Source organism: Scleropages formosus, chromosome 4, assembly GCF_900964775.1.
Source record: "Scleropages formosus chromosome 4, fSclFor1.1, whole genome shotgun sequence".
NCBI classification, from domain to species: domain Eukaryota; kingdom Metazoa; phylum Chordata; class Actinopteri; order Osteoglossiformes; family Osteoglossidae; genus Scleropages; species Scleropages formosus.
In genome coordinates this window covers 35,579,262-35,595,017 of record NC_041809.1, presented here as the reverse complement: position 1 = coordinate 35,595,017, position 15,756 = coordinate 35,579,262, and the positions used below count along the sequence as shown (strand labels likewise).

General features: G+C 49.5%; 1 protein-coding gene across 1 annotated transcript in view; it reads left to right on the top strand.

Moving 5' to 3' along the window:
- Positions 1-15,756, top strand: part of LOC108934149 (A disintegrin and metalloproteinase with thrombospondin motifs 2-like) — a 55,141-nt gene that overhangs the window by 26,409 nt on the left and 12,976 nt on the right. Inside the window, exons 4-12 of the mRNA XM_029251124.1 lie at positions 4,986-5,179; positions 6,457-6,540; positions 11,875-12,031; positions 12,456-12,561; positions 13,096-13,239; positions 13,365-13,497; positions 13,851-13,964; positions 14,061-14,206; positions 15,115-15,290. Of these exons, the coding sequence (XP_029106957.1) occupies positions 4,986-5,179; positions 6,457-6,540; positions 11,875-12,031; positions 12,456-12,561; positions 13,096-13,239; positions 13,365-13,497; positions 13,851-13,964; positions 14,061-14,206; positions 15,115-15,290 (1,254 nt within the window). The remainder of the gene's footprint in view (positions 1-4,985; positions 5,180-6,456; positions 6,541-11,874; positions 12,032-12,455; positions 12,562-13,095; positions 13,240-13,364; positions 13,498-13,850; positions 13,965-14,060; positions 14,207-15,114; positions 15,291-15,756) is intronic.

Genomic DNA, 15,756 nt, shown 5'->3' with positions numbered 1-15,756 from the left:
ATATAACACACCTGCTCTCTGCTGGGAAACATGTCCTGAAGGTGGTGGTGGTGGTGGTGGTGGTGGGGGGGTCATGTAATCTGATTGAAACCTAAAGACTTATTTTATTTCAGGTTTGGAGCAGCTTGCATATGTTGTTCTTGTTGTTTGAAATACGCAGTGGTACATTAATCTAATGACAGGGTTAGGCTGAACACCAGTGCAGTGCTGAGGTTAGTAACGTTAAGGCCGGAGTACAGCAGAGCTTCAGCAAATGCACAATGTGGACAAGTGATATATTTATCATAGCAAATGCATGAGTGTGAATATGAAGTATACGAAACATAGCTATATTTTCACTGTGCGTGGTTTCCTAAACGGGACTTTCAACCCTTTCAGTTTATACGTCTCCATATGTAAATTTGCTCTAATTGTATATTTTGTACTGAGCCAAAGGATAGAAGCCACAGATGGCGTCCCCATGTCCGGCGTTGACCCAGTGGTGAGTTCCCCGCAAGGTACGGCATGGGTTTCCATTCCCAAATGATTATCGAAGAAAAAAGACTCGGCGCCAACGCCTCATCCCTCATCGTCCTCCTTGTCGATATTCCGCGCTCTCGCCAGCGTTCTTCCCGAGGCAGCAGGGGAGTCGCTCGTCAGCCGGTGTGCAGTCAGCCGTTTTCAAACCCGGGTGTGACAGCCTTCCCTAGGTTCACTGCGGTTGTGCGCCAATTAAAAGAGAAAGCAGTTGTGCATCACCTCCAGAGCATTCGTGGCATTTCACCCAAGTCTATATATTCCTGAGGGTCTCTGGAACCGCAGCGTTTGCTTTTCTGTGATCACATCTGGAAATCGATTGCCCGGAATCAGCTGTGTCCAGTTCTCCCCTAAATAATTCCCCTGCACATTTACATTCACATGTATTCATTTAGCAGACGCTTTTCTCCAGAGTGAACTTCATCAGGATGTCCACGATTCCTGATCACCTTCCTAGAAATAGTTTTTTTTTTGAGATACATATAAACATTTATGTTGCTTTACAGGAGTAGCTGTGTAAAGGTTTATTTGGCATCATCTTAAAGTTATACTGCATGAACATTTACACCTTAGATGAACTTGAGAGATGATGGGCGAAGTGCATCTGGATGAGTTTTCAGAACCTTTTTAAATGTGGACGTGGATTCAGCGGTTCTGAGTGAGAGGGAGAGGTCGTTCCACCACCACAACGGAGCCAGAACCGAGAACCTCCGTGTTTTACCTTTTTGTGTGTGGGACCACCAAGCGGCTATATGTAGAAGAGCGTTGCAGTCTGGTTGAGGTGTAGCGGTTGATCAAGTCTTGTAGATACCTGGGAGAAGTTCTGTTGATGCATTTTTAAGTTATGCCTTCTTGTGCCAAACAAAATTGGCATCTACTCTCGAACCATGCCGAGTGTTATGAAGAAGCTCTCAGCCATAAAGGATAAAGGAGTCACAAACCTGTGGGTCATTTTTGTGCAGTTTCTCATTTTTTGGTTTCCCTGTCTGTCGTTTCAACCGGTCAAAGACTTGTTGCTTCCGGCAAGTTCCTGTCGTCGGTGCCGGGTTCTGGGATAGTCCGGGGAGGGCCTCTTCTCCCGGACGCCTGCGTGCGAGGCGTGATCACAGCGCCGAGCGGTCCGGTTCCTCTACGTTTGTTGTTGAAGGGATGTCCCTGTTGCCAAAAGCTCTTCCTGCCAAGACGACAGATCATTCACCAGAAGAATAATCTGAATGATCCGAAGAACAAACGGTCCTTTAGCGAAGGTATGTTTTTTTGTTCCCTGCCATGTGTAACAGAATACGTGTCCAAGAGAAAACTGGGAAGCTCTCCATCTGATATTAAGCGTAAGATCTCGGCAAGATTTTGTTTTGGTTACCAGATGACTCGTTGTGTTTCGCACCAAGAGTTGCTCTTGGAAACAAGCTGTAGTTGGGGAGGGGGGAGGGGGGGGGGGGGACTCTCATCTATGTTTTTGTCCTTGGATAACTGCCAGCCTCTGAAATGATAAAGGGAGGAACTTTTTAACACTGGTTTGTGGCCTTGTTGTACGTGAGTCTTTTGGAAAGCATGTCCAAGTGGAACCCAATATGCATCGTGACAGTTAAGGACACAGCCTTGTACTCCCGGGGCTATTAGTTCACACCTCTGGGGGCGGCACAGCTCATTCTTTCTACGCTCACCCAGACGTTCCTTCGGAATTGCATGGAGCGGATTTTAATTTTTCTTCCCCCCGGTTGTGCAGTACAGCTTATATTTCTCTGACGCTTTTCTCCGACGTGACTTACGACGTTAGTCTACCTACAGTTATTTGCCCATTTTTACAGGTCGGCGATGTTGCTGCAGCAATTTTAGGGTAAGTACTTTGCGCAGGGGTACTGCAGCTGGAGATCGAACCCGTAACCTTTGAGTCTAAAGGCAACACCTTTAACTACTATGCTACCAGCTGCTTTTACAGCTACGGTGCCATTAAGGTCTCAGCTGTCACTGGACAACCTCCCAGGCGCAGGCTTGGTGGCTTAATGTCTTTTCACGATGTTGGTCCTTCATTTTGAAAATAGTAGCTTTTGAGTCATCGAGGCAATAAGCTTGTTTGTTTCGACCTGAAAACTCCCGTTTTTTGCCCTTGAGCGACAGTAGTAGCTTAACGGGTTTATGCTAACAGATCGCATTAGGGAAGTTTAGGGCGGCAATTAGTGTAGTGCTTACGAATCAGAGCTCGTTACCTGAAGGTTGTCAGCTCGGTTCCCGGAGGCGGCCCCGTCGAGCACGGTATCGAAACCGAACAGCTTCGGCGAAATGCACGAACGGCGAGAGTCGCAAGTCACTTTGGATAAAAGCACCGGTTGGGCAATGAAATAATAATGACGATAATCATTTTCCTGTTGATATGCCATTACAGCCTGTTGTTAAAACAGCTGACAGTTTTTCATGAAGCTCTGCAAGTGACAGAAGGAGGTTGATGTATCTCTTGGGTCTTTCTCAGCAGCGTTCGAGGAGCGAACCCGGGACTGTGTAGGTGGGGGTTGCCTTCTCATTTTATTTAACTAGTATCGAGTTAAAGCTTTGATAGAAGGCTTTTTTTTTTTTTTTTGCATTAAATGCTTGCAGACAGAAAGACTCTTGAGGACCTTCGCTTCCCTGTTTGCCGTTTATTGCTCCAGGCGCCCCTGAGCAGGAAGGAGAAAGGAGTCCTCCTGGAGCGCGTGGGTTTATAGAATGTTTTTAAGCTCTTGTCACACGTTCAGTAACAATAGTGCCTTCCACATCGTGACTGCGGTACCACACGGGCCTCAAAAATGCCATTATGCCGCAGAGAAATGCGCCCGCCGGTCACCCGCCTCGTCGCGTTTCGCTGGAGGTGTCCGAACCCGACTTAGGGCTATCAATCACGTTCCAAGGGCCCGCGCTCGCAATGGGCCGGCCTGGGCCGGAACCGCTCCGAAGGAACGGAGCGCGGAGGCCGCGTGCCCGGTCGTGACAGAACCGGGGTGTGGGGGCAGCGGAGGAGGGGTCATCGCGAGTGTGCGTAACGGAGGCATTCGAAAGGATTTTTTTCGGACACGAGAAAAGGAACCGCTGTAAAAAAGCAGCAGAGCCTCTCTGCGCGGTTCCACCTGAAGGACACCTCCGGGTAGCCGGTCTTGCACCCCCTCCCCCGTCGGGGAGGAGCTGTCGCCTCGCCGTTCGTGTCTCTGCTCTGTTTTTTCCGTGGCTGAGCTTTTCCGGCAAGCCCAGAACGCTGAGAAACGGAGACGCGTACAAGGCGGCCGCACGACTCTTCCGTCGCCCCTCGTGTGCGCGTGACACGCGGCGGCGCTCCGTTCCTAAAGGCTTCCAGCTGTAACCTAGATGGGTTTCCTCCTTTGCGCTCGGCTTATTCTTTCATTTCTCAACATTGAGTAGAAATTCAGAATTCCTCTCCGTTACATTTAAAGCTACGCAGAAACATCTTCAAGTAAACATGGGAATATATATAAAGTTGCAGAATTTTTATACAAAGTGTTGTATCTTAAATTTAAAAAAAGGCAAATATTTGTTCTTCTACACACTCCTGAACAGTTTCTCTTTCTTGTGTGTGTTAGGTTTATTATTTGCTCTTAACCGAAGCAGTTTACCCTACAGTTGTGGACTTCTCCTGGTTATATTCATATATCACAAATTAAGAATATTAACCACTATTCCAACTTTTTTCACATAAGTTTAATGCTGTTTTCATTCTCTGCGCCACTCTTTCGTTTAAGCTGCATGGCTACTAACTTTTAAAGTGGTGAAATTACTCCTCATATTACTCATCATGTTACTTATTCTCTGATTACTGAGTACTGATTACTGTTACAGTACTACTGCTGACTGTTTTTGCAACTGGACATTGTTGAGGTATTCATCACTGAAGATACTTGTGCTTTCATTTACAGTTTTGCCCAGTTACACAAATAATAAAAAAAACGTTTAGAATGAATTTCTTAAAGAATTGTGTTGTAGAATGAGGACATATCCGTGTGTGTGTGTAAAACGTGGAAAGAACTTTTGCAGGAATCAAAAGAAACAAATATTCTGTACTCATGTCAAACAAAACGTATTTATTTGAAATTGTCTTATTCACATTTTATACATCTTTAAATGTGTTGCATCTGTTTATTCCTATTTAAACTCAGTGGTGAATGCAGATAGTTTACACTTTTCACGAAGGTATTATCTTTCTTTAACCGTTGCCCCTCGTTGCTATGAATTTGCATGAAAACCAGTTTTACGTTGACAGTGAGTCATCGAGAAATATGCTTTAGATCCGTTTCATATTTTTGGATGCAGCACATATTTGAATAAGATTTGAATACTATTTAAATTCCGTGGCAAAAACGTGTTTGCGATATCGTCATACTCCGTACCATTTTAAATTGAACAGAGATGCAGAAATCGGTCTGATTACTGCGAAAAAGGTTGTTAGGAAAGCCAGTAGAACTTGGGCTCTGGGTGTTTGTTTGCAGAGCTTGGTGGGTTGAAGGGCCTGGAGACACTACACGGCGCGGTGGAGCAACGTGGCAATGGAGCCACCCGAGTCCGCCGACAAGCAGCAGACCACGTCTACAATATAGAGGTCCTGCTGGGGGTGGACTACTCCGTGGCCCAGTTCCACGGAAAGGAGCATGTGCAGAAATACCTGCTCACCCTCATGAACATAGTAAGTGAGAAGGACCCGCGTGACCCTCTTTCTGAGGCTCGAACGGCCCGATCGATGCTGCGGTTCGGCATTTCCTGCTGCGTCGGTGGGGCGGCAGGCGACGCCAGAGCTTTCGCTTCAGGTGGGACTTCAAATTGGGCTCAGTTTCTATGAAGTTTGCATGTTCTCCGCAAGATGAGATTTTTCTCTCATCTCGTTGTGACACGAGAAGGGGGGGCCTACGAGACCACCAGGTTTAACAAGACCGCCGTAATTTAACACTGGAGATTTAAAGGACCTCTGGGACCCAGGCACGAAGGGGAGTCGCCTTTAATTCTCCAGTGTTCAATTATTTATCTAAAGTACGATTTCCAATTATTGTTTATTGAGCATACAAAGCCTATTATTGTTAATTGTCAAAATTGACTAATTAACTGCGGCAGATTTATGCATTGCTGGTTCGCGGGCCATCGAGATCTTTGCACCGTGGTGTTGCTTTTATTCATCTGAGATTCCCTTCTGCCTGGAAATGAGTTCGAAGAATATGAGTACATGAATAAAAATATGGCTAAATTTGCCGGAATAAATTAATTCACCCCATGTGAATATAAATCACTGCTTTAAAGTATTTTGGAGCAATAAAGTTATTTGCTTCCAGTAGATCCTGCGAGATGGGAAGCGAAGGAGTAATTTGCCTTGAAATATGGTGTTCAGCAAAGGCTTATTATTAGGGAAGTTTAAAAACGCTGCTTTGCAGCTCCGATTTGAAGCAACAATTTGAGAAGAAGCGATTTGGCCAAATGAGAATTTGAACTTTCAAGGAGACTCAACAGGGAACGATGGGAACCAGTGAAAGTGGGAAAATGGGTACAGGATGTAACCATGACATTGATACCATAATCGTAACCATGTCAATTTATGCAATTCAGTTTTTAGGGTTCCGTCATCTAGGGGTTTTATGTGGATCTTCTTACATCGACATCACGCCGTCAGACATTGTGACGCAGTTTGTTCTCGGTGATGATTCCGATCAGGTCTGATGGCCCACATGGAATCAGTTGTTAAGTTTTAACAGTTACAGTTATTCATTTAGCAGATACTTTTCTCCAAAGCGACATACACCTCGCAGCAAAGTACAATGTTTAGTGCCAGTATTAATTTTCATATACGCACTATGTCTGGCATTTTTTCCCTAAGCAGACTTGTTGAAATATTACAGCGTCAGCGCAGCTCCTGTCTTCTCTTTGCCTTATGAAGACGTTGTGTTTAATAAGCATCTCTCTGCAACACCTCAACAGGTGAATGAGATTTACCACGACAACTCCTTGGGAGCTCCAATCAACGTGGTCTTGGTGAGGATGATCGTACTTTCTTACGAGAAGGTAGGTGCCTCTGAGTTTCACAGATTCTAACTTGCTCAGTTTCCCAGTCCTGTACTGTTTCTTTCTTTTTTTAAAAAATTTTCATTATTGCAAAGAATCACAAAACTGAGCTGATGTTTTTGACTTGACGGCAGACTCTCCTCTGCCGGTTTCCTGCCATTCTTCTCCCCTCTTCACTTTACACTGCTGCCAGTCTGCAAAATCCAGCAATAACAACACAACACAACTACATTGTTCAAAGTTGTCAGTTGTGTCCAGTTTTGCATTGATTATGATTTGATGAATATCACTGATTAGGGAAATACTACTAGTTCTTCTACAGTCTCAGTTTTAGCCACAGAATCTTGCGTTCACTATTTTTATGAAATTTGTGAAGAATATATGAGAATTTTTTGCTCCCTCATATTAGGAACACTGTACTGAGAGATTTTAAATGCCATTTATTAACAAAAAAAAATAGAGATATTCTGCATGTGTCACAGCATTCTAGGACATTCCAGAAAGCACTGGAAAACTCTAGAAAAGCACTGAAACACAGTATCCATTGGAATATTCTAGAAGGCTACAGAACATTCTAGAAAGCATGAGATCCTAAAAGGTACTGGAATACTAGGTGCCAAAATTTGCCAATTTCAAACATGTTTAATATTTTTCTAAAAACTGACAGATAGTGTGAACTAACACCAAAAGTATGTTTAATAGACACACACACACACACACATCATCTGAAACCGCTTGTCCCCAGCGGGGTCGCGGGGAGCCAGAGCCTAACCCGGCAACACAGGGCGTAAGGCCGGAGGGGGAGAGGACGCACCCAGGACGGGACACCACTTCGTCACAAGGCACCTCAAACGGGACTCGAACCCCAGACCCACCGGCGAGCACTCGGTCCAACCCACTGCACCACCGCGCCCCCCCCCTCTTTAATATAACAAAACTCAATTGGAAATGCAAAAAATCAAAATTAGAAAATTTCTGTTACATTGTGTTGTGTAACAACTTTCACTTAACTTTTAGTGTGTTTTTTCACTACCCTCCCTCCCTCGGGATACCTGTAGGGTTATTGCTTGTAGAGCAAATTGAGAAGGTCAGTGAAGTTATCATATACCATGGTAGCTCAAGAGTCTAGTGCTTGGAGCTGCTGCTTTCGGACCCAAAGGTCACAGGTTTGATTCCCACCTCTGGCTTTAGTACCCTTGAGCATGGTACTGTACTTACCCAGAATTGCTCCAGTAAAATTACCCTTCTTTATCGATGGGTAAATAACTGTTATTCTTTTTATGAAAACTGTACAATAGACATGGTGAGTGAGTCAGATGGACAGCAGTAGCGTGGAATCTTGGGTAATACTATTTTCACTCCTCGTGTGCTTCATGTTACCTCGTGTTGCTTTTACTGCCCCGGTTGAGCCCGTAATGACTCCGTCAAAGGCCGACTGACTCGCCGTCCACCTCGAGAACCGCAGAACGTCCCAAGTGGGTGTCTACCTTGACACCCGGACAATGCGGCAATAAAGTAAACCATCGATCGTTTGAATAACGTCTGCGTCGGGCAGCTCTCGCAGCACCGCCGTTTACCATGAGCCTCGGCTGAAAGGTGGCTCTTCTCCAGCAGCGGGTACACACGGACATATGCGTGCGTGCATGCGCCAGTGTGTGGGAGCGCGTCCCTGCGTTGGACCGCTGCGCCTGTGTTTGTCCTCGTACAGGCCGATCTTCTCTGGGCGGCGAACTTCCGCCGTTTCATGTTTGTAACAGAAAGAGCGCCACCTAAAGGCAAACTGCGTAGTTCTCCGAACGTGAATTGCGGTCCTGCTTGAAATGCGGGACCCTGTAACACTTAGAAAACATGCAAAGAAATCTATTTTTAGCATGCAAAATTTTATTATTACAATGAAACTTTGTATATTTGCATATTGTTTTTTATTATCGTAATTGTGTATTATTTTGTATATTGTTGTACATTATTTTGTTATCCATCCATCCATCCATCCATCTTCCTCCGCTTTATCCGGGGCCGGGTCGCGGGGGCAGCAGTCCGAGCAGAGTACTCCAGACTTCCCTCTCCCCGCACACCTCCTCCAGTTCCTCTGGGGGAACCCCAAGGCGTTCCCAGGCCAGCCGGGAGACATAGTCTCTCCAACGTGTCCTGGGTCTGTCCCGAGGCCTCCTCCCAGTGGGACAAGCCCGGAGCACCTCCCCAGGGAGGCGTCCAGGAGGCATCCGGAACAGATGCCCGAGCCACCTCAACTGGCTCCTCTCGATGCGGAGGAGCAGCGGCTCTACTCCGAGCTCCTCCCGGGTGACTGAGCTCCTCACCCTATCCCTAAGGGTGCGCCCAGCCACTCTGCGGAGGAAACTCATTTCTGCCGCTTGTATCCGCGATCTCATTCTTTCGGTCATGATCCAGAGTTCATGACCATAGGTGAGGGTAGGAACGTAGATCGACCGGTAAATTGAGAGCTTCGCCTTACGACTCAGCTCCCTCTTCACCACAACAGACCGGTACAATGACCGCATTACTGCAGACGCCGCACCGATCCGTCTGTCGACCTGCCGCTCCATTTTTCCCTCACTCGTGAACAAGACCCCAAGATACTTAAACTCCTCCACTTGAGGGAGCAACTCCCCCCTAACCCGGAGGGAGCAATCCACCTTTTTCCGACTGAGAACCATGGCCTTGGATTTGGAGGTGCTGATTCTCATCCCCGCCGCTTCGCACTCGGCTGCAAACCTCCCCAGTGCACGCTGCAAGTCTTGATTCGATGAAGCCAACAGGACCACATCGTCCGCAAAAAGCAGAGACGAGATCTCGCGGCCACCAAAGCAGACACCCTCCGTTCCCTGACTGCACCTAGAAATTCTGTCCATAAAGATAATGAACAGAATCGGTGACAAAGGGCAGCCCTGGCGGAGTCCAACATGCACCGGGAAAAGGTCTGACTTACTGCCGGCAATGCGAACCAAGCTCCTGCTCCGGTCATACAGGGAACGAACAGCCCGTAGCAACGAGCCCCGAACCCCATAATCCCGAAGTACCCCCCACAGGATGCCACGAGGGACACGGTCGAATGCCTTCTCCAGGTCCACAAAACACATATGGACTGGTTGGGCAAACTCCCACGAACCCTCCAGCACCCTGGTGAGGGTATAGAGCTGGTCCAGTGTTCCACGGCCAGGGCGAAAACCGCATTGCTCCTCCTGGATCCGAGGTTCGACTATCGGTCGGATTCTCCTTTCCAGTACCCCGGCATAGACTTTCCCAGGGAGGCTAAGGAGTGTGATCCCCCTGTAGTTGGAACACAATCTCCGGTCCCCCTTCTTAAAAAGAGGGACCACCACCCCGGTCTGCCAGTCCAGAGGCACCGTTCCCGAACTCCACGCGATGCTGCAGAGGCGTGTCAGCCAAGACAGCCCCACAACATCCAGAGACTTGAGAAACTCGGGGCGGATCTCATCCACCCCCGGAGCCTTGCCACCGAGGAGTTTTTTGACTACCTCAGCAACTTCAGCCAGGGTAATGGACGAGTCCCCCTCCGAGTCCCCAGCCTCAGCTTCCTCTACGGAAGGCGTGTCGGAGGGATTGAGGAGATCCTCAAAGTACTCCTTCCACCGCCCGAGAACATCCTCAGCTGAGGTCAGCAGCGCACCACTTCCACTGTAAACAGTGTTCGTGGAACACCGCTTCCCCCCTCTGAGTCGCCGGACGGTTTGCCAGAATCTCTTTGAGGCCGACCGAAAGTCTTCCTCCATGGCCTCACCGAACTCCTCCCAAGCCCGAGTTTTTGCCGCGGCGACTGCCAGAGCCGCGCTCCGTTTGGCCCGTCGGTACCTGTCAGCTGTTTCAGGAGTCCCATGAGCCAACCAGGCCCGATAGAACTCCTTCTTCAGCTTGACGGCATCCCTTACTTCCGGTGTCCACCACCGTGTTCGGGGATTGCCGCCGCGACAGGCACCGGAGACCTTATGGCCGCAGCTCCGAACCGCCGCACCGACAATGGAGGAGCGGAACATAGTCCATTCGGACTCAATGTCCCTAGTCTCCCTCGGGACCTGGTTGAAGCTCTGTCGGAGGTGGGAGTTGAAGACCTCTCTGACAGGGGCCTCCGCCAAACGTTCCCAACAGACCCTCACTATGCGTTTGGGCCTGCCAGGTCTGTCCAGCTTTTTCCCCCGCCATCGAATCCAACTCACCACCAGGTGGTGATCAGTTGACAGCTCAGCCCCTCTCTTCACCCGAGTGTCCAAGACATATGGCCGAAGGTCAGAAGAAACGACTACAAAGTCGATCATCGACCTCCGACCTAGGGTGTCCTGGTGCCAAGTGCACTGGTGGACACCCTTATGCATGAACATGGTGTTCGTTATGGATAAACCGCGACTAGCACAGAAATCCAATAACAACTCACCGCTCGGGTTCAGATCAGGGAGGCCGTTCCTCCCAATCACGCCCCTCCAGGTATCACTGTCGCTGCCCACGTGGGCGTTAAAGTCCCCCAGTAGAACGACAGAGTCCCCAGTGGGAGCGCTTTCCAGCACGCCCCCCAGGGACTCTAAAAAGGCCGGGTACTCTACACTGCCGCTAGGCGCATAAGCACAAACGACAGTGAGAGACCGTTCCCTGACCCGAAGGCGTAGGGAGATGACCCTCTCATTCACCGGGGTAGACTCCAACACATGGCGGCTGAACTGGGGGGCTATTAATAAGCCCACACCAGCCCGCCGCCTCTCACCTTGGGCAACGCCAGAATAGTGGAGAGTCCACCCTCGATCGAGTAGAGTGGTTCCAGAACCCAAGCTGTGAGTGGAAGTGAGCCCGACTATATCTAGACGGTATCTCTCAACTTCCCGCACCAGCTCAGGCTCCTTCCCCGCCAGTGAGGTGACATTCCAAGTCCCAAAAACCAGAGTTGGCGCCCGAGGTTTGGGTCGGCCGGGCACTCGGCCCCGACCACCGCCCAACTCACATTATTTGTTTATTGTTTATTTATTATTTTGTTATATTATAATAAAACTTTACTATAATAAAGACAGTCTTTATTAAAAATGGCTTTCTTTGCTTGTTTTCTAAATGTCAGGGTTTGGGGTTTTCTACCAGCACCACACAGTAATACTGACATTGTGATGTAGTAATAATAATAATAATAATAATAATAATAATAATAATAGATTATTATTATTGGAGCCAAGCTGTACATTATTAACAGTACAATGTAGAGTCACGTCCTTCACTTTGCAGTCTTTCTGTGTATTTGAGGCAGTGTTCTAGGGTGCTGTGTGTTCCTCGCCGGCCTCAGTAGCACTAACAGGCGCTCCCGTTGCCCTTCGCCCTCAGTCCATGAGCCTCATCGAACGTGGGAACCCCGCTCAGAGCCTGGAGAACGTGTGTCGCTGGGCCTTCCTGCAGCAGAAGGAGGACGAGGGCGACGCCGAGTACCACGACCACGCCATCTTTCTCACGCGTCAGGAGTTTGGGCCCAGCGGCATGCAGGGTCAGCTCTCTGTCCCGCTCTTTTCCGCCTCCCTCTCGCTCGCTGTCGCACTCCTCCTCTCTCAGGCGCATAATGTGCACAACATGTGAATTCAACCTTTGCTGTATGTTGTGTCTCAGAGAGTGTAATTAATACATGCTGTGCACAGTTCACCACACACACTTTACCGTGGTATACAGGGCAGGACGGCGTACGTTGACGGCGCACATGGACTCATAACCTGGACCGTGGACTCATAAACTCCCAAATTTTCAGAAAAATTTCAAACTCTGTAGGTGAATAAATGTGCTACTAATTAAGTAATGACCGACACACTCAGCATATAATTAATACCATAGTAAAGATGCGCAAAGTGTATAACAAATACCTAAAGAAAAACGCTCTAAAATTTTCCTTCACTTTTTCTACGTTTCCCATTGCCAAGGTTATGCCCCGGTGACCGGCATGTGTCACCCCGTGCGGAGCTGCACGCTTAACCACGAGGACGGTTTCTCCTCCGCGTTTGTGGTCGCGCACGAGACCGGACACGTGTGAGTAACTCCACGCTAAACACGTTCCACTGTTTGGCGGCGTCCTCCGGTTTTCTCCACATGCAGTCTGAGTATGAGCAGCTGGTAGGGTAGTTGCAGGTTCAAATCCCAGTTGTAGTACCCTGGAGCAAGGTACTTACCCTCAAAAAGTGTTCCAGTAAAAATGAACCTGGTCATTTGAATGAGTAAGTAATGGTAAGTGGCTTAACGTAGTAATTTGCTTCCAAGAAAAGTGTCAGATAAATGTAAGGTGGTATAAGAAATGTGTTATCATCATCTGGAGAAGCGGAGAAATTATTGCTTAAGGGTGCTACAGCTGGAGAGAGGATTCAAACCTGCAACCTCTGGGTCCAAAAGCAGCAGCTCTACCTACTACGCTACCAGCTGTCTTTTTACCGATGCGTATATAAGAGACAGCTGGTAGTACAGTTGTTATATATCCTGTGTACTGTATTTTACACTCAGGAACGGAACAAGTCTTTGCGGACTCTAGAAATGAGCGTTAACGGTGGCTCTGCCCTTCCTTTCGGACAGACTTGGCATGGAGCACGACGGCCAGGGCAACGTGTGCGGGGACGAGGTGCCCATGGGCAGCATCATGGCCCCGCTGGTACAAGCTGCGTTCCACCGTTTCCACTGGTCCCGCTGCAGCCAGCAGGAGCTCGGCCGATACCTCCAGTGAGCCTCCGCTTCACGCGTCACGCGCGCACGTGCAAGCGGCGGACGGCAAATGAGTTAGGAGAAGCGGGGGTTGGCCGGGGTTCGACACACGAGTGACGCGGACGGGTGTTTCTCGCGTGCAGCTCCTACGACTGCCTGGGCGACGACCCCTTCGACCACGCCTGGCCCTCGCTGCCGCAGCTGCCCGGGATACACTACTCCATGAACGAGCAGTGCCGCTTCGACTTTGGCTTTGGCTACATGATGTGCACCGCGGTGAGCGCCCCGTGTCCCCCAGGGACCCCCTCCCCCGACCCCCCAACCTCCCATCCCCAGCAGAAACACTGCTCCTCACAAAGGCCCCGCTTCCTCTTTTAAATGGCACGAACAGCGAGCGGCACTTTGCTCCAGGCTACTATATTTATAGCTGTCAAATGAAGCATTCATGACGGCAGAAGGAACGCCCGAGCCTCCGAGAGGACGGCGAAGGGTCACGAGCGAAAGGTTCGGCGTGCGATCGCATATCCTTACGTTCGCAGTTGAATTTGAAGGAAGTCCCCGGGCGGATCGCGGCTCGGGACGCGCTGTGCTGGGACGGGTGACAACGAGGGTGCTTTCGTTTGTTTTAGTACAGCACCCTCGACCCCTGCCAGCAGCTGTGGTGCAGTCACCCTGACAACCCATTCTTCTGCAAGACCAAGAAGGGCCCACCGCTGGATGGAACCGTCTGCGCGCCTGGCAAGGTAGGGGTCCGAGCACCTGTTCGCCGGAGCCGCCGCCGCGCCCGTTGCCGCGTTCGCCACGTTACGGCCCCTTGACTCGTACCATATCTGCCCCAGCACTGCTTCAAGGGCCACTGCGTGTGGCTGACACCAGAGATCCTGAAGCAGGACGGGAACTGGGGCGCATGGAGCAAGTTCGGGGAGTGTTCCCGTACCTGCGGCAGCGGGGTGCAGTTCCGCACTCGCCAGTGCGACAACCCGGCGTGAGTGTGACTGCGATGCGGACGCCGTGTGTCCGTCACAATGCATTCTGGGTTTTGCCCCGTTTCTGACATGTGATGCTTAATATCGTAAGCTTGACTCTCGCCATCTTTAGAGCTTCTTAATGCATATCATTGTACCGCGGACTGACGAAAAACACTTTGACAGTTTATCCGTGATTAAACACAATCAACGTAGGCAAACTGAAAATATACATCGTTTGGAGTACAGCACGGTGGCAGCGCTTTCTCGGACACAAAGAGCATAATGAAATTGAATCCTCGTGATGTTTCGTGCTGAGCTGTGTCAAAAGGCCCGAGGCCGAGTTTGAAGAATCGATATGAGACGACCTCCTGCACCGGCGCCGGTTTGGTTGACCACAGATGTATTTACCTTGATCGGTTCGCTCTTGACGGACTGAACCGCTTTATTAAAATTTTATCGGCTCTGACTGACAGCTAGCTGGTGACGGACGGCTGGAAAGTTCACCGAGGACTTTAGTCTTGTCTGTTTGACTGCTGAAAAGAAGAGTGAGCATAGACCGCTGGGCTGCTGGTACGGCAACAATCTGACAACACGTACGCACACACAGGGCGCAAGGCCGGAGGGGGAGGGGACGCACTCAGGACGGGAATCTGACAACAGAGAAGTTATTTTTTTTTTAGTTATTTTATTTTGTCATTAGTTATCTCCTTATGGTTAAACGGAAATTTTAAATACTTATTTTTCACCGTGAACTATGGTTATAGGGCCGTTGTTCTCTTGACTCTGCCGGTTCTTGGCTGCTTCAGTTGCTTAAAGACCAGCTGTAGACGGGGCATCATCACACTATGTCTCCCTGTGGCCCCACCCACCGCCTGTGGCCCCACCCACCGCCTTCGGCCCCACCCACCGCCTGCTTTCCCCCCAGCCCCACGAACGGCGGGCGCACCTGCTACGGCAAAAACTACGAGTTCCAGCTGTGCAACTCCGAGGAATGCGGGAGACCCTCGGCGGACTTCAGGGAGGAGCAGTGCCGCATGTGGGACCCCTACTTTGAGTACCAGAACTCCCACCATCACTGGCTGCCCTATGAGCACCCAGAGGGTGAGTGTTCCTGGCAGGGGAGGTGTTAGCATAGTGATGCTTTTACTCTAAAGAGCTCACGTGTCTGACATTTTTACACCTCGCCCCTGTGGATATTTTTAACCGGAGCGATCCGAGTGAATTAATTACCGCGTGTGTCGTCGGGGCGGGGGGTGTTGAAGCAGCAAGCCCAAGGTCGCAGGCTGCCTCAGTGGACCGGAACGAAGTGAGTTCCATGAAGCGTTCGGCCTCGCCGTGCGTTCTGCGCCGCTCGTGCTCTCAAGCGCGGAGTTAACCCTTTAAAACACAGGTCCTTTCAAGGTGATTTGCCCCCTTCGCTGGAGGGGGGGCTTGGAGAAAGCACCACGGCGTCGCAACGGAGTCTGCGCGTGCAGGGAGACGATTCGGCTTGTCCATCAGGAATTAATGCAAAGTTTTTCGCGACATTATGGAAAAGTAAAAAGAAAAAAAAATTATGTTCATCTTT